The 19028-nt window shown below is 38.8% G+C and overlaps 1 protein-coding gene across 2 annotated transcripts in view; it reads right to left on the bottom strand.

Annotated features, from left to right (window-relative positions):
- Positions 1–1648: 1648 nt before the first annotated feature.
- Positions 1649–19028, bottom strand: part of ARID2 (AT-rich interaction domain 2) — a 230771-nt gene continuing 213391 nt past the window's right edge. For both annotated transcript variants that reach the window (XM_058307854.2, XM_071218789.1), the window contains one exon: positions 1649–3265. In XM_058307854.2, coding sequence (XP_058163837.1) covers positions 3121–3265 — 145 coding nt within the window. In that variant the 3' untranslated portion in view covers positions 1649–3120. The remainder of the gene's footprint in view (positions 3266–19028) is intronic.

Below are 19028 nucleotides of genomic sequence, written 5' to 3'. Positions count from 1 at the left end.
GTCCCGTGTGTGGTTAATTCTGTAGCTCCCCGCCTACTCCTTTCTGCTTTGGTGATTAAGGATATGACGTTTTCTTTGATGTTTAATACTTAAATCACAGTGGTTAAGATCAGGACAGAAGTCACTTATCCAAAACATTCTCATTTTAAAAATCATTTTTATTGTCATTTTATGGTTAAAAAAACATACATGGCATGACTATAAAGTAATGAGACGAGTTTCCATGTGTGGCTTGTATTACCGAGTCTCATTAGTATATAGTCACATCCTGTCTAAAGCTTGGAAGAAAAATATGCCTTGGCTATATGATTATCAGTTTTGTTACTTAGAATTTATTGAGTGCCAACAGAGCACTAGGCACATATATAACACAGAATTGTACAGTCTCTATGTTGTAGACTATATTATTTACATAGATTTCTCAAAGATAACATTAAAGCATGTATTTACAGAACTTTAGACAAAAATAACCATACTGGAAATCAGCACGTTTCTGTCTAGCGAGGAGCACCTTTTCATGAATGAGAGGGTTATGCAGAACTTATTGTGCAACAGCACTTGAATTCCATTACCCAGCAAGTCCATGTTATTTATTACATAGTTCTATAAAGCTATAAGAGGAAAAACCTAAGTGGGAAGCCATAAATTGGTTTCATTAAGTCAAGTACATTTAGAAAATTCTCTGCTGAGACCAGTGCTTGAAGGGATTACAGACATATTTACATATCACAGCACAAAAGCTAGAACTAGAGCATGCAATTCAATGATGTGGAAGAATGGTTAATATGAAAATCATTTTTCTAAACCTGGAGTTTCTTCTTTTTTCTATTGCTGAAGTTTCTTATTTTGAAAAGAAAAAGATACCTTTAAAACAAGCATAGATGTTACACCAACATTATTTTAGAAAAATTCAATAATTTTTAGGTAAGTAAAATGAATAGCAAACTCTCCAAATGATGTCATCCACTGGAAGCCTCTTAAGTTTGGAGGATTTAAGGGCCACGTTAGGGTTGTCCACATAATCTCTGGGGGGTCTGTTGGGCAGCCCCAATCTTGGGAGATGGACCAAGAATAAACCCCACAACCTGCTAGGAGAATGATAATGTTAGTTGAGAAGTCTGTCAGGCACTCATTTACACATGGCAGAGTGCAGTGCCAGGGATCCCCTTTTAGAGGGAAATTAGATTTTCCTTTGATACTAGTTGAATCAAGATATTTTTCAAAAAATTTTCTGTGTTCAAAGTGAGGCTCTTTCAACTCTTAAGAATTTGCCCCAAAATTCAAGTTGAGGATTTGGATGCATTGTAGTTCTGAATAAATAGTCAAAGAAACACAATATTACATAAGAGCTTTCAGTCAAATGTACAGTATTTAAATTAAAAAGGTATACTGAGATTTAACTGCACCAAACATAGGCTATATCTGAATCTGTTTTGCATTATAACAAATGGAAAATAAATATGAGTCAATCTCCCACTTATGCAAATTTGCCATGTAAAAGACCTCTCGTCTGTTCTGTTAAATATATTACAAATTAACATATAATCAAATAGGTAGGTGACCGTTGGACCTTGCCTTCAGCTGAATTTAGGATTTTCTGTATTTTATTAGGAATGTCTTACCATACTCAGAAATGAAGGACTCAAGAAAATGTTCAGTCTTTTATTTAAAAACTATAAACAGTCACCAAAGTAAATAAAGCCATTCTATAACATAAACTGTTAGGTCTATATTTTATACTGCACATCCTAAGGACACAGCAGAAATGGTGGTTGGGAGGCCTTCCACATTTTTGGATGCTAAGAGAACAGGCAATAGGCAGTTATAAATGGATACATTTCACGCTGGGGGGAAAAAGACAATTTAAGGAAGTGAGCAGTTTCTGAGCAGGAATGTGGTACAGTATTAAGAATGGAAGAATAATACAATAAAATTCCACACTATATTAAGATAGAAAAAGTAGTGAAGAAAATATCATACCTGCACATAATGCATATATAACACAGGAGAAAACCTGTATAAAATTCCATGTATTTAAACCAATTTACAAATACAAAAAATTCTGTCCAAGCTCTGAGCTTGCACATGACAAACTTTTACAGTGGATACATGTTAGGGAAAACCAAAAAATACCTTCAAATAGTTTTTCTTCTACAAAAATGACATGAGATATATTATTCCATACTCTTTCAGCCAACAAAATGAGTTCTACAAGGTGTATAATACAAAAAAAAAAAAAAAAAAAAAAAAAAAAGAAATAAAAAGGAAAAAGGAAAAAAAGAATCACAGTTCCACAAACTGTTTTGACTTTACAGCATCAGTACCTTTGCAGAAGTATTTACACAAATTTAAAGAACATTCATCCACTGCGTTGAATATATCACAATTACTTACAATTGACAGGAAAGTCTAGAAAACTTTAGAACCTACCAATAATGCTTCTAGGACACCACAGAATGTATTTCCAGTGGCTGCAGTGGCATGAAAGGTGTTCATTCTATTCACAAATATTTACAAGATCTATTCAGACTGGTAAATTTTTATGATAATAAATAAGTGAAAATATATTGGCTCAAGTAAGAAAACCAAGCTACTGATTTCTAAACAAAACACACAATCCATAGATAGATAATTGGTGGCCCCCTCCGAGATCAGGGGTATAGGTGTGCTGAAACTTTTCAATTATTCAAACCAGCTTAAACGGTTTTGTAAATATAAAAATGTGCTCCTTTTTGGATATAGATAAAAATATTTAATGCTTCTATTTCATCTGCTCATGTAGGTTTTACAATATTCCATGTATATTCCAATGTGGATGGTACTGAATTCTGATCATACCAGTTTTCATCAGGATTTATCAGATCTGAAAGACATCCTGCAGATAAGCTGGTTGACAATCCCACAGCAGTTCTTTTTTTCTTTTTAGCTTTTTTTTAAAACAGAGAACAAAGGGATTCACTCAGAGATCAGAATACGAAGCTTCCTCTCAGCATCATGGGAGGAGATAAAATAATTCATTCTATGGTCTCTGTTCCATTAAGACTTGGTGCTTTCTTTAGTAACAGTATGTGAAATGTATTTGACTTTCTTGAGTCCCCACTGTAGAAGTGGAATTCTTTCTCACTGCAGCATTTCTGAGTCTTTTTCTTGTTCTTTACTCTGAACTGTAAAGTTAAGTTCATAAAGGCATTTGGCAAGGGTGGAGGAAGCTTCCATGTTACTAATGGCTAGCACTGATAAGTTGTTTTCATGTCTCTTTAGCAATCTGGAAAAAAACACACAGAAGTTCATCAGTCTCCAGCATCACAGGGAAGACTTCTTATCATGCATTTTGCAACAGTTCCACACCCAATAAATCTTAATTCACTGCAGAAAGAGAGGGAGGGACCTGGGAAACAATTCGTTTAACATGTTCAATATACGAGTAAACAGAGGCCCAGGAAGATGAACTGATTTAAAATAGTCACTAGTTAAATAGCAGAGACAGAATTAACCAGCACCATAGTACCAGCTTTGTCTTTTCTCCATAGTACCTTTCCAGATAGGGAGACCACAGAGCATAACTCTGTATCTATCCTCACTCAGGCTTCTAGAAAAGTTACAGATCATGTTAGAAACCACTTGAGAGGAACAAAATGGTTACTTTGAAGAGATGAGTTGGAAATACAAATTACATTCTAGATATGATTAAAGGTAGTTTCTTTTCAATAAGTAAACCAGGCTATATCTAGCTTAACTAGTCTGAATGCCATATTACTCTGGATTTGTTGATGTGGCTGTGTATATAAAGATGAGAGACTATAAAAGTAAGTATCTTCAATGAAAAAAAGGTGGGGAAAAAAAAGCTATCTTCTAGCAAAGAAATGAGTGGTACTGAAGAGAAAAATAGTAAAAACGTGCCAGAAATAGAGCTAGAAAGACATGTGATAAAGCAAGTATAATAAAATGTTAATGTTAAGAGCTAGGTAGTTGGTATATGGGTCTTCACTGCAAAATTATTTCAAGTTTGCCAAATGTTTGAAAATTTTTATATTAAATGTTAGGGAATAAACATTGTAGCTTATAAAAGAAGACAAAAAAATTCAAAACCAACATTTAATGTGTGGGGACTATGGTCATTTTTACAGAGCAAAGCAGAGAAAGAACTAAGCAAAGTTAAGAAATTGATATTGATGACTAAGGAGGTTGGGCACCTCTTCACATGTTTTTGGCCCTTTAGGTATCTTCCTCATTTGTAGTTTCCATATATATGTCACCACCTAATGCCCAAAAGAATGGCTAAAATTAAAAGTTAAAAATAAAATAACAAGGTGTTGGAGCAAGTGCAGGCACACCTGGTTTTACTGTGCTTCACAGATTTCGCATTTTTTACAAAAGGTTTGGGGCAACCCCGCGAAGAGCAGGGCTACTGGCATGCCATTTTTCCGATAGCATGTGGCTCTGCACCACATTTTGGTAATACTTGCAGTATTTCAAACTTTTTCACTATTATGTCTGTTGTGGTGATCTATGATCTTTGTTACTATTTTCTTGTTAAGGGTTTTGAGGCACTGTGAACTGTGCTCATATGAGACAATGAACTTAACTGACAGATGCTGTGTATTTTCAATTGCTCCACTGGCCATTCTCTCATCTCTCTCCCTTTCCTTGGGCCTCCCTATTCCCTGAGACACAACAATGTTGAAATTAAGTCAATTAACAATCCTACAATGGCCTCTTAGTATTCAAGTGAAAGGAAGAGCCCTGCAGCTCTTGCTTTAAATCACAAGCTAGAAATGATTACGCTTAGTAAGGAAGGCATGTGGAAAGCTGAGACAGGCCCAAAACGAGGCCTCTTGCACTCAAGTCAGCCAGGTTGTGAATGCAAAGGAAAGATTTTGAAGGAAGTTAAAAATGTTACTCCAGGACACACACAAATGATAAGAAAGCAAAAGAACCTTATTGCTGAGAGAAAGTTGAGCAGTCTGGAGAGATCAAACCAGCGGTAACATTCCCTTCAACCACAGCTCGCTCCAGAGCAAGGCCCTAACTCACTTCAACCGTGGGAAGGCTGAGAGCGGGGAGGGAGCCGCCGAAGGAAAGTCTGCAGCCAGGAGCGGCTGGTGCCTGAGGTTCAGGGAAAGACGCCTCTGCGTGACATCCAAGCGCAGGTGCTGATGTAGAAGCTAAGATAACTGATGAAGGTGGCTCCTCCAAACAACAGATCCCCAATGCAGAAGCAACAGCCTTGTACTGGACTTGGATAGCTAGAGGGAAATCAAGGCCTGGCTTCAAAGCTTCAAGGGACAGGCTGACTCGTCAGGGAATAACGCAGCTGGCGACTGGAAGTGGAAGCCAGTGCTCGTTCAGCACTTCAAAACTCCTAGGACCCTTATGAATTATGCCGACTCTACCTTGCCTGTGTTCTCTCTACACGGAACAACGAAGCCTGGAGGACGGCGCATCTGCTTACAACAGAGTTTCCTGAATATTTTAAGACTTGCACGGAAAAAACGATTCCTTCCAAAATATTACTGCTCAGAGACAATGTACCTGGTCACCTGAGAGCTCTGAGGGAGACGTACAACCACGTTCACGTTGTTTTTGTGCCTGTTAGCACAATATTCATTTTGCAGCCTATGGATCAAGGAGTCGTTTTGACTTTCAAGTCTTATTATTTAAGAACTATATTTTGTAAGACTATAGCTGCCATAGATAATGATTACTCAAATGGATCTGTGCAAAATCAATTGAAAACCTTCCGAAAAGGATTCACCTTTCCAGACACCACTGAGAACATTCGTGATTCATGGGGCATTAACAAAAAACATGAACAGGAGTTTGGAAGATGATTCCAACCCTCATAGATGAATTTGAGGGGGTCAAGACTTCAGTGGAGGAAGTAACTGCATATGTGGTAGAAATGCAAGAGAACTAGAATTAGAAGTGGAGCCTGAAGATGTAACTGAATTGCTGCAAACTCATCATGAAACATGAATGGTTTCTTAAGATGGAAACTATTCCTGGTGAAGATGCTGTGAACATTGTTGAAGTGACAAAAAAGGATTTAGAATATTATATCAACCTACTTGATAATGCAGCTGCAGGGTTTGAAAGAACTGACTCCAATTCTGAAGGGAGTTCTACTGTGGGTAAAATAGCACCTCAAGCTATGGAGGAATCTCTTGTGAAAGGAAGAGTCAATCAATGTGGCAAATGTCACTGTTGTCTTATTTTAAGAAATTGCCACAGTCACCCCAATCTTCAACAATCACCACCCAGATCACTCAGTAGCTGCCAACACTGAGGCAAGACTGTCCACCAGCAAAAAGATACGACTTTTTGAAGCGTCAGATAATGCTTGGTATTATTATTAAGCAATAAAATATTTTAAATTAAGAACTGGGGAAGCAGATTTGGCTCAATGGAGAGAGTGTCCGTCTACCACATGGGAGGTCCAGGGTTCAAACACTGGGTCTCCTGATCCACGTGATGAGCCTGGCCTACGTGCAGTGTTGGTGTACACATGGAGTGCCCTGCCACGCAGGGGTGTCCCCCGCGTAGGGGAGCCCCACGCGCAAGGAGTGCGCCCCATAAGGAGAGCCGCCCAGCATGAAAAAAGTGCTGCCTGCCCAGGAGTGGCGCTGTACACGCAGAGAGCTGATGCAGCAAGATGATGCAACTAAAAGAGACACAGATTCCTGGTGTCGCTGACAAAAATACAAGCGGACACAGAAGAACACACAGCAATAGACACAGAAAGCAGAAAACTGGGAGGGGGGTGCAGCGGGGAAGGGGAAATAAAAAATAAATCTTTAATAAAAAAACAACAAAACAACACTGTACATTTCTTTTCACATGCTATTGCACACTTCATAGACTCCAGTATACTAAAAACATAACATTTATATGCACCAATAAACCAAAACATTCAGGTGCCTCGCTTTATTGTGATATTTGCTTTTTTGTAGTATCTGTAGCTGAACCCTCAATACCCCAAGTATGCCGTTATGAATAGCAACTGAGATTTTCAAACATTAGTGGGGGGAGTATACATTGATCAAATCTCTTTGGAATTGCCTGGCATTAAGTGCTAACATTGTAATATCCTGTGGATCACCAGACTTTCATAAATGCTCAATGGAAATATGTACATATTGGCCAAAACATGTATAGAATAATCATAGCAGCACTACTATGAATAGTCCCCAACTGGAAACAACCCAAATGCTCATCACCTGTAAAATGAAAAGTAAATTTGCATATATTCAAAATAATATTATAATGCAGTAATACAAAGTACTGTTACATGCAACAACGTGGATGAATCTCGCAAACAGTATGCTGAGTTTTAAAAAGCTAGACATGGGGAGCAGATATAGCTCAAGCACTTGAGTGTGCACCTCCCACATGGGAGGACCCGGGTTTGATTCCTGGTGCCTCCTGTAAAAACAAAAACAAACAACAAGCAAAACAAATGATAAAACCAACTCAGGGAAGCTGATGTGGCTCAGTTGTTGAGTGCTGGCTTCCCACATACGAGGTCCCAGGTTCCATCTCTGGCCCCTGGCGCCTCAAAAAAAAAAAACCACACACACACACACAAACAGCTAGACACAGGAGAATACGTTGTATATGATGCCACTTAAATAAAATTCGAAACCCGGCAAACTAATCTATGGTGTGAGAGATCAGGACAGTGGTCCCTTGTGTGAGGGAGGGTGGGTAAGGTACTGTGGCAGATTTAAGGGGGCTCTAGGTTAATGACACTGGCTCTACTTTTTGACTTGGATAGTGATTCAGTTTGTGATAAATGAGAAGTAATTTTAAGTAGCATTAGTAAAAATGATTTAAGATAAATCAGCAGTTTGAATCCAAGTTTATCTCTATGTCCCCCCAAAACAGTACCTACACGAGTAAAAGAAATTTATTTCCTGGAGAAACTAAACCAGAAAGGCTCAGGACTTAGAGATACAGACATAGTGAAAGTTAGACTGTGAACAATCAGACAGGAAGGAGGAGGATTAGGTGAAAGTGAACATATCTGACCACACTGAGATCCTCCCAGTCTCTCACCCAGTGTGTCTCCAGGATGCAGGGCATGGCACTGACTGTCCTCCACACTGCCCAGCTCCAGAGGCAGATAAATCAGAGGATTCCTTCCTGGAAAAACTGAACTGCCTACAATGAGTGAGATTTGGGGGATTCCAGTGAACAAACTAGTTCAACAGAAATCGCCATAAAATTATCATCAGCAATCACAAGTCTTGGCCAACCATCCAGAGCTTCTAATTAACTTATATTTAATTCCTAAAATATAAAATATAGCCAAAAATTCTCAAACATTTGATGAATTTTGAGGAAAGAGCAACTAGTATTAATATCTTTAGAGAGATGAGAAGACACTTTTTCCAACATATGAACAAGATATTTTAAGGGGCAACTGGCAACTTAGAGCTCTTAGAAATTAAGGCAAGAGAGCTGAGGTGAAAATTCAATAGATAATTTGAAGATAAAACTCAAGGAAATTTCCATAAAATAGATTAAAAAGACAAAAATGAAATCTAAAAGAAATGAGAAGAAAATTGGAGATCAATTTATGAGAGCCCAGCATTCAAATAAGAGAAACTTAAGAAATGGGGAATAGAGAAAATGGATGGCAGTGGATTATAAAAGAATAAAAGAAAATTTCCCATTATTGAAGAAAGGCATGCCCAGATTGAAAGGACATGCTTCACATGAAATGCCTGCTTCAATGAAAACAAAAACAAAAACCACCCACACCAAGGTACTTACATCATGAAACTTCAAAATATCAGAAATTAATAAAAGATTAAGACCTACCAGAGAGGGGTAAAATAGATAAAATAAAGAAATGGGAATCAAAATGTCAAGGGACTTCTCAACAGAAAAGCTGGATGCTAGAATTTTAAGGAAAATTATTTTTCATCTTGAACTCTATATCTACACCCAGGAATGAATTAAGATTTAGAACATGTTTTTCTGAGATACATAACTCCAAGCTACCATACCAGCCAAATTATCAAGAGTAAGGACAGACAACAAACATTTTCAGACATGCTGGGTCTTAAACTACTGGAGGATGTGCCTTAGCAAAATGAGGGTTAGTAAATTCAGAAAGTGAAATAATTGGGATTCAAGAAAGAGGGATTCAATACAGAAGGAGCTCCTAAGAGAATAGCTGCATACCAGGCCTAGAGACCAAGTTGTCTGGACTGGAATAGGAAAATGGAAAGTTAGAGAAGGGCAGTTTCCAAAGAGGGGAAAATGTAGTAAAGTTAGTGGTTTAAGAACTATGTTTGAGCATTTGGAAAACTTATTTATAAGCTTGAGAGATACTGATTCAAACAAAGAAAAACAGCATTAGGTCCATAAAAAGCTCAACAAAAAGCAGTCAATCATATACCTCAGAAAAAGGGGAAAAAATGTAATAATAGTATACCACTTATCTCAGCAAACAATCTGACAACAATATCTGATTTAGGATTTAAGCAAAAACTATCATGTAACAATATTATAAAGATGAGGAAAGGAAAAATGAGAGTAAGAAAGGTTTAAAATTTATTATTTAAGGAAGGGATACTATGGCAGTTTGACAATATTTGTGAATTCCAAAAATTCTGATACTGGATTATGTTTGCAAACTGGTCTGTTCCTCTGGGCATATTAGATTGTATGTGATTCAAGGTTTCACTTCTACTTGGTTAGATTAAGACTGGGGCTTTGGTTTGGTCCCATCAGTAGGATGTTGAGTCCCTGTCCCCTTGGTGGATAGATACGTACACAGAAGTGAATGCACAGAGAAGGAGAACGCAGAGGAAGAGAGACAGCTCATTAGACAAGATCCTGGGCTTTGTGGAAAAAAGATGAGCATGATTGTCTACAGCTGACCTTGTGGAGCGAGCAGAGCAGCTGAGCCCAGAAAGAAATGAGCCCTGGGGAGAGTGGTGAGCCTTATGGGAGCCTACAGCTGAGATCAGAAGAAACTGGGATCACAGAGCCTTAAGATGAAGAAGAAGGCTGAATTCTCACAGACACTGATGGTCATCTTGTGTTAACAAGTGACAACAGACTCTGGGTTTGAAAGTACCTCTTATGGTATTATGGTACCTTGAGTTGGACTCTTTAGGGCCTTGTGACTATAAGCTTCTACCCCAAATCTTAACAGTTAAACACAGGCATAAGTTGGACTGTGCATCAAAAATGAGCCTTAATGCAAAGCCAATCAACAATAAAACCTTAGACAAGAGGGAGAAATGGATCTTCAGGATTAACTCATTAAGATAATCAGTTGTCTAGATATCAGCAAAAAATTACAAGCCATACTAAAAGATAGGAAGATATGGCTCAGATAAGAGAACAAATTAAAACTTTAGAGGAGACTCAGAAGTTGTAATAACTAATAAAGGATGTTCAAACAAATGGCCTAAATCAATTCAAGAAGAAGGAAAATATGTATAAAGAGCTAAAGGATATTAACAAGACAATATGTGAGCATAAAGAATTTTAAAACACAGAAGAAACCAGAAATTATGGGAATGAAAGGTACAACAGAAGAGAATAAAAATACAACAGAGGCAGATTTGAGCAGGTAGAACAATCAGCAAACTAGGTGACAGGACAATCGAATTCATACAGTCAGAAGTACAGATAGAGAAAACAACAGAAAAATATGAGTAGTGTGTCTCAGAGATTTGAGTGACAACATGAAACATAACAAAACTATGTGTCATGGGTGTCACAGAAGGAGAAGAGAAGGGAAATGGGGTAGAAAGAATGTCTGAGGATATAATCGCCAAAAAGTACCCAACACGTATGAAAGACATAAACATACATGTCTAAGAAGCTCAATACTTTCCAAACAAAATAAATCCTAATAGACCTATACTGAGACACATATTAATCAGAATGTCAAATGCCACAGATCGAGATTTCCAAAAGGAGCAAGAGAAAAGCGATTCATCATATACAAAGAGTCCTCAAAAAGAAGACAAAGTGCCAATTTCTCATCAGAAACCATGGAGGTGAGAAGGCAGTGCTATGACATATTTAAGGTACTGAAACAGAAAAAGTGGCAGCTAAAAACACTTTATCCAGCAAAACTACCCTTCAAAAATGAGTGAATGTTTAAAATATTCACAGATAAATAAAAAGCTGAGGGAGTTCATCAACAAAAGACCTGTCTTACAAGAATTGCTGAAGGGAGTTCTGTAGGTTGAAAGGAAAAGACATGAGAGAGTGGGCTGCAGCAGTGTGAAGAAAGGAAGATTGATAGTAAGAATAACTAAAAGGGTAAATGAAAAACCCAACAGTATTGGGTCTTCAATATACAACTCTGCTCTTAAAAATTCCAGTAACATTCAGAATAAAATTGAACAAGAAAGGTATTATTTCCTGATAATGGATATGCAAAATATAAAGTGGTAAGCTGAGACAAAAAACGACACTAAGAGGAAAAACAGAGATACGGAAGCAGAGAACATGTATGCCCCTGAAGCTAAGTTGATATTTTTTCAAATTAGTAGGTTAAAGATGCAGGGTATGTAATAAAAACCCCAAGGGTACCCACAAAAAAAAGTCTTCAAAAAATATACAGAAACATAAATGAGAAAGGGATCTGTCAGATACATCACAAAAGATCAACTATTTAGGAAAGTAAGTTGCAATAAAGGAAAGAAATGCAAAAAATATATACATGACATATAAAAATGAATGGACAAAATGGCTGAAGTATTGCCTTTACTATAATAACACTGATTGTTAATGGATTAACTCCCCAATCAAAAAAGACACAAATTGGCTGAATGGATTAAAAAGCATGATCCAACTATACGCAGTTTATAAGAAACTCACCTTAGACTCAAAGACACAAAAAGGTTGAAAGTAAAGGATGGAAAAAGATATTCGATGCAAAGAGTAATTGGAAAAGAGATGTGGGAGTTAAATATTGGACAAAACAGACTTTAAGTCAAAAGCTGTTATAAGAGACAAAGAAGGACATTATATATTTTAAAAAGGGGCAGCCCACCAAGAATAACAATCATAAATATTTATGTACTTAATTATGATGCCCCAAAATACACGAATGTCAATACTGAAGAGAGAGTCTGTCTCACCTTGTAGTATGCCTGCAACCACATCTAGGGTTGTGTGCTGTTTTTCTTTTCTTGTTTCTTTTTTTTTTTTTTAAAGATTTATTTATTTCTCCCCCCCCACCCCACTCCAGTTGTCTGTTCTCTGTGTCCATTTGCTGCGTCTTCTTTGTCTGCCTCTGTTGTTATCAGTGGCACAGGAAACTGTGTTTCTTTTTGTTGCGTCCGTGTGTGTCGTGCCATTCCTGGGTAGGCTGCACTTTCTTTCGCGCTGGGCGGCTCTCCTTACGAGGAGGCACTCCCTGTGCGTGGGGCTCCCCTATGCGGGGATCACCCCTTTGTGGCAGGGCACTCCTTGCGCGCATCAGCACTGCACGTGGGCCAGCTCCACATGGGTCAAGGAGTCCCGGGGTTTGAACCGCGGACCTCCCATGTGGCAGACGGATGCCCTAACCACTGGGCCAAGTCTGCCGCCAGTTTTTCTTGTTTCTTAATAAACTCTTCACTCCCTTGCCAACCCTATGGCATGTCCTTACATTATTTTATGTGACACAGCCAAGAACCTAGAAGCCCAAAACGCAGAGTGTTCTGCCAACATGTTTGGTGAGCCAGCCAGGAGACAAAGAAGCAGGTAACTCCCCTCAACACCTAGCAAAGACTGGTGAGAAAACTGTGATTGAGTGAAACCAGGGACCAGGGAAGCTAGCAGCTCTATGGGAACCCTGTGGCTTTAAAGGACAACATTCTCTCTGTGGGAAGCAGAGCACTTTGGAGGATCAAATGATTTGACTCAGAGGAAAGACCTGAACCCCTTGGTTACCAATTTCTAGATGAAATCCAGAGACTCAACTAAAGGACAGCACTGTCCAACATCCTGCTGGCTCCAGGGCAGGGCGGGGCCAGTGTGGGGCTAAGATGTGATTAGAGAAAAGAAACTAAAATCAAATCACAGGAAAAATAAAAAGATTCTTTCCAAACAAAACAAAACAAAACAAACAAAACAAAAACCACCTCCAAACCCAAAAATCAACCAAACAAAAAAACTAAAGGGAGAAATAGTTGGAGACTTCAATACACCACCTTTATCAACAGATAGAATATCTAGACAGGAGATCAAAAAGGAGACAGAGTGACTATATATTATGATAAATGAACTAGACCTAACAGACATATACAAAACTCAGCACGCTATAATAGCTGGACATACATTCTTCTCAAGTGCATTTGGATCATTCTCTAGGATAGGCTACATGGTGAGTCACAAAACAAGTCTAAATGAATTTTTAAAAAGACTAAAAGCATACAAAGCATCTTTTCTGACCACAATGGAATGAAGCTGGAATTCAATAAAAGGCAGATAACTGGAATATTCACAAATATATGGAAGCTAGATAACACTTTCCTAAACAATCAGTGGGTCAAAGAAGAAATTTCAAGGGAAAGGAGTAAATATCCTGAGACAGATGAAAACGAGAAAATAACCTATCAAAACTTTTGTAATGCAGTGAAGGTAGTGGTGAGAGGGAATTTAACAGCCCTAAATGCTTACATTTAAAAAAGAAGAAAGCTAAGAATCAAAGACCTAACTGCACACTTGAGGAACTAGAAAATGAACAGCAAACTAACCCCAAAGCAAGTAGAAGGAAAGAAATAACAAAACCAAATGCTGGTTCATTGAAAAGATCCATAAACTTGACAAACTCTTAGCTAGACAGACAAAGAAAAAAAGAGAGAAGACACAAATAAGATCAGAAATGAGAGGGGGCACATTACTAATAACCCTACAGAAATAAAAAGGATTTAAAAAGGACACTATTAATAATGTATGCCAACAAATTAAACAACCTAGATGAAATGGACTAATTCCTAGAAACAGAAGACATCAACAGACCAATTAAAAGTAAAGAGATTGAATCAGTCATCAAAAACCTCCCAAAAAATGAAGAGCCCTGGGCCAGATGACTTCACAGGTGAATTTTACCAGTCACTCCAAGAAGAATTAATACCAATCCTGCTCTAACTCTGCCAAAAATTGAACACGAGGGAACGCTACCTAACTCATTCTATGAGGCCAACATCACCCTCTTACCAAAGCCAGAAAGATACTACAAGAAGAGAAAATTACAGACCAATTTCTCTTATTAATAGATAAAAAATTCTCAAAAAACCACATGCACATTGAGTCTAACAATGCATCAGAGGAATTATATGCCATGATAAAGATACTATAAGAAAAGGAAATTACAGGCCAATTTCTCTTATTAATATAGATGTAGAAATTCTCAACAAATTACATGAAAATTGAATCTAACAATTCATCAAAGGAATTATACAACATGATTAAGTGGGTTTTATCCCAGGTACACAAGGATGTATCAATGTAAAAAAATCAATTTAACACATTATATAAACAAAAGGAAGGTAGGGGGAAACACACGATCTTCTCAACTGACGTTTAAAAGGCATTTGACAAAATCCACCATCCTCTTGATAAAAACACTTTGAAAAACACTAATAGAAGGAAATCTTCTGAACATGATAAAGGGCATACATGAAAATTGATAGTTACACTATATTCAATGGCAAAAGACTGAAAGCTTTCCCTCTGAGACATGGAATAAGACAAGTATGCGCACTGTCACCACTGTTATTCAATATTGTACTAGAAGTTCTAGTCAGAGCAGTTAGGCAAGTAAAAGAAATAAAAGGCATCCAAATTGGAAAGGAAGAAGTAAAACTTACATTATTTGCAGATGACATGATCCTATATATAGTAAGTCCTGAAAAATCTATAACAAAGCTACTAGAGCTAATAAATTCAAGAAAATGGCAGGGTAAAAGATCAACAAATAAAAATCAGTAGTACATTTATATACTAGCAATGAGCAATCTGAGGAAGAAAGTTTCTTTTTCACGAAAAAAATTCCTTTTATAATAGCAACTAAAAGAATCAAATACGTAGAAGTAAATTTAACAAAGGATACAAAGGACTTGTACACAGAAAACTATAAAACATTGATAAAATAAATCAAAGAAAACCTAAATAAATGGAAGAGCATTCTGTGTTTACAGATTGGAAGACTAAATATTGTTAAGATGTCAATTCCAGGGACATAGATTTGGCTCAACTGATAGGGCATCCACCTATCACATGGAAGGTCCAGGGTTCAAACCCAGAGCCTCCTGACCCATGTGGAGAGCTGGCCCACGCCCGGTGCTGATATGTGCAAGGAGTGCCGTGCCACACAGGGAAGCCCCACGTGCAAAGAGTGCACCCTATAAGAAGAGCTGTCCTGTGCAAAAAAGGTGCAGCCTGTCCAGGAGTGGGGCCACACACAGAGAGCTGATGCAGCAAGATGACGCAACAAAAAAAAAAAGATACACATTCCCAGTGCTGGCGACAAGAATACAAGTAGACACAGAAGAACACACCGCAAATGGACACAGAGAGCAGATAATCAGGGTGGGAGGTGGGGGAGGGTCGGGAAGGGGAGAGGAAAAAAAAGGTGTCAATTCCACCCAGAAGAATTCTATATTATATACATATACAGATTCAACACAATTCCAATCAAAATTCCAATAGACTACTGTACAGAAATACAAAAGCCAATTCTCAAATTAATTTGGAAGGGTAAATGGCATTGAATAGCCAAAAACATCTTGAAAAAGAATGAAGTTGGAGGACCTACAGTTTCTGACTTTAAAGTATAGCACAAAGCTATAGTGGTCAAAATAGCATGATAGTGGCACAAGGATACATATAAATAACCAATGGACTCAAAGAGATTCCAGAAATTAACCTTCACATCTATGGCCAACTAATTTGGACAAGCCTGCCAAGTCCACTGATGGAGGAAGAACATTCTTTTCAACAAATGGTGCTGGGAGAACTGGGTATCTCTATGCAAAAGAATGATAGAGGACCCCTATCTTACACCATAAACAAAAATTAACTCAAAATGGATCAAAGACCTAAATATAAGAGCCAGGACTATAAGACTACTAAAAGAAAATGTTGGGAAGTTGTTGGTTGGGCACCTGATTCCCACATGGCAGGTCCCTGGTTCATTTCCTGGTGCCATCTAAAACAAAACAAAACAAAACAAACAACTAGCAAAACAAACAAACAAAAAAACAACTCAGGTGAGCCATGTGGCTCAGTGGTTGAGTGCTGGCTTAGACATATGAGGTCCTGGGTTCAATTTCCAGCCCCCAGTACCTTGGGGGGGGGGGGGGAGATCTTGTGGTAGGCAATGGTTTCTCTGACTTTACACCTAAAACACAAGCAATAAAAGAAAAAAAAATAGATGAATGGGACCTCCTCAAAATTAAAAATGTTTGCGCATCAAAGAACTTTGTCACAAAAAGTGAAGACAACTTACTCAATGGGAAAAAATATTTGAAAACCACATATCCATTAAGGGTTTAATATCCAGAATACATAAAGAAATCCTACAACTCAACAATAAAAAGGCAAACAACCGGGGGGAGGCAAGATGGCAGCTGAGTGAACTTCCCGGTTACTAGCTCCTGGGGGGAATCGGCTGGGAGGCGTCGGAGACTCTTTGGGACCGGCTGTTTCGGGATTTTTCCTGGTCCGGAGGTGTCTGGACATCGATTTGGAGGGAAGGTAACAGAGAGGATCCATCTGTGAAATATACACGGAGATCCCAGCTACGTGTGGAGGACTCCCTCCTTGGGTAGGCGGAGCCGAGGCAGCTAGCACCGCGGCGGGTGGTGGGCAGGAGAGCCGAGCCGCGCTGTGCCGCGGGGGACGGCGGGCGAAGGAGACAAGCCCAGCCGAGCCTAGCCGTGCCGCGGCGGGCGGCGGGCGGGAGAGCCGAGCCGGCTGCGCCGCGGCGGCGGGTGGTGGGCGGTGGGCGGGGAAGCCGAGTCTGGCCGAGCCCGGCTGAGCCGCAGCGGGCGGGGGGGCCGAGCCCAGCCACGCCGCGCCGGGCGGCGGGCGGGAAAGCCGAGCTCAGCCGAGCTCAGCCGAGCCCAGCCGAGCCGCGGCGGGCGGCGGGCGGCGGACCGTAGCCCAGCTGAGCCCAGCCGAGCCTGGCGGCGGGGTTTCTGTTCTTTGTTTTTTTTATTTTTTTTATTTTTTGTTGTTGTTGTTGTTCTTGTTGTTCTTTTTTTTTTTTTTACATTCCTCTCTTTCTTGTCCCCAATATTCTTCTTATACTATTTTACCTCAACAATACAATAGGTCCTACAGGAAATACCTCACATTTGCTGGGTTTCCTCACCCTCCACTGCCTCATTTCTCTGTGAATAGATTTAGCCTATCTACACTATCCCCTTTCCCCTACAACTTGATATCCTCCACCATCTGCTATCTCTCCTATATTCCATCTCCCTTTCTTTGATCCACAAAGTGTCTAACTCTTAATTTCTAATACCTTTGTTTAGTTTTCCATCTGGTATTCGTCCCTGAAACTATTACCTTTCTTTTCTCTATCCCTCTCTCACGAAAACAATAGCCTCTTAGTACGTACCACATTCCTCCCATATTCAGTCGTCTACCTCATTATAGGTACTTTCCTACTACTATAACTCTACACAATTTACATGATCTAACCTCCATCCTCCCAGAACTCATATTGTTGCTTTGTAAACATATATCACCAATACTACTTCACACTTTTTCCTTCCTTACACAATTGACTTTCCCCAGCACTAATACTTTCCTTTAAAGTGAGCTTAACTAGCAATAAGAAATTGGAATAAGAAGAACAAAGTGACAAAGAGAAGATATAACACTTACGCAAAAACAACAGCTAATTAATCTCCAAGACTAGACAAAGAAGCTAAGGAACTGATTAAACCCGTCAAGAAAAAATGTTGACAAGACAGCAACAAAAATCTACAAACCAAACCAGTAATCAGGAAAACATGGCTGAATCCAATCAACAAACTGAAAATCAGGAAGGGGGGCAGGACTTCGCACAAGCAATGAAAGATCTCAGAACATTTATCACTGACAAATTTGATGAAGTAATGAAAGAGGTTAACAGCGTGAAGACAACACTTGGAGGGGAAATTGCAGACATGTGCAAAAAAATAACAGATATGATGGAAATGAACACCACAATTCAAGAAATCAAAAATACACTTGCAGCAAATATCAGCAGACTAGAAGAGGCTGAGCAGAGAATTAGTGATGTGGAAGACAGTGCATTGGAAATCAAACAGATAGTAGAAGTGGTCAATAAAAAGGTAGAAAAAATCCAGATAGGACTTAGGGACCTGAATGATAACGCAAAACGCTCAAACATACGTATTATAGGCATTCCAGAAGGAGAAGAGAAGGGAAAGGGGTCAGAAGGAGTGTTGCAGGAAATAATGAATGAAAACTTCCCAAATCTACTGAAAGAGACAGATGTACATATCCAAGAAGCACAGCGCACTCGACTGGTCATAAACCCCAACAGGCCCACCCCAAGACATATACTTGTCAAATTATCCTATGCTCAAGACAAAGAAAAAATTCTAAAAGCAGCAAGAGAAAAGAAAACCATCACATACAAGGGAAACTCCATAAGATTAAGTGCTGATTTCTCATCTGAAACGATGGAGGCAAGAAGGCAGTGGTATGATATAGTCAAGGTACTAAAGGAAAAAAATCTCCAACCAAGAATACTCTATCCAGCTAAACTAGCATTCAAAAATGATGGAGAGTTCAAAATATTCACAGATAAACAGAAACTGAAAGAGTATATCAACAAGAAACCTCCCCTTCAAGAAATTCTTAAGGGAATTCTGCAGGAAGAAAGGAAAAAACAGGACAGTCAGAGATGGAGGAGAGTGTAAAAGCAACAAGAAAGACAAAAATAGAAGGGGAAAATAAAATAATACAAACAAAATATAACAAACACAAATCCAACCAAAATATGGCTACCATAAATAACTCTCTAAACGTAATAACACTGAATG

Source organism: Dasypus novemcinctus, chromosome 12, assembly GCF_030445035.2.
Source record: "Dasypus novemcinctus isolate mDasNov1 chromosome 12, mDasNov1.1.hap2, whole genome shotgun sequence".
In the NCBI taxonomy this organism is placed as follows: domain Eukaryota; kingdom Metazoa; phylum Chordata; class Mammalia; order Cingulata; family Dasypodidae; genus Dasypus; species Dasypus novemcinctus.
The sequence above is the reverse complement of the archived record's forward strand: the minus strand, read 5'-3'. Positions and strand labels throughout refer to the sequence as shown.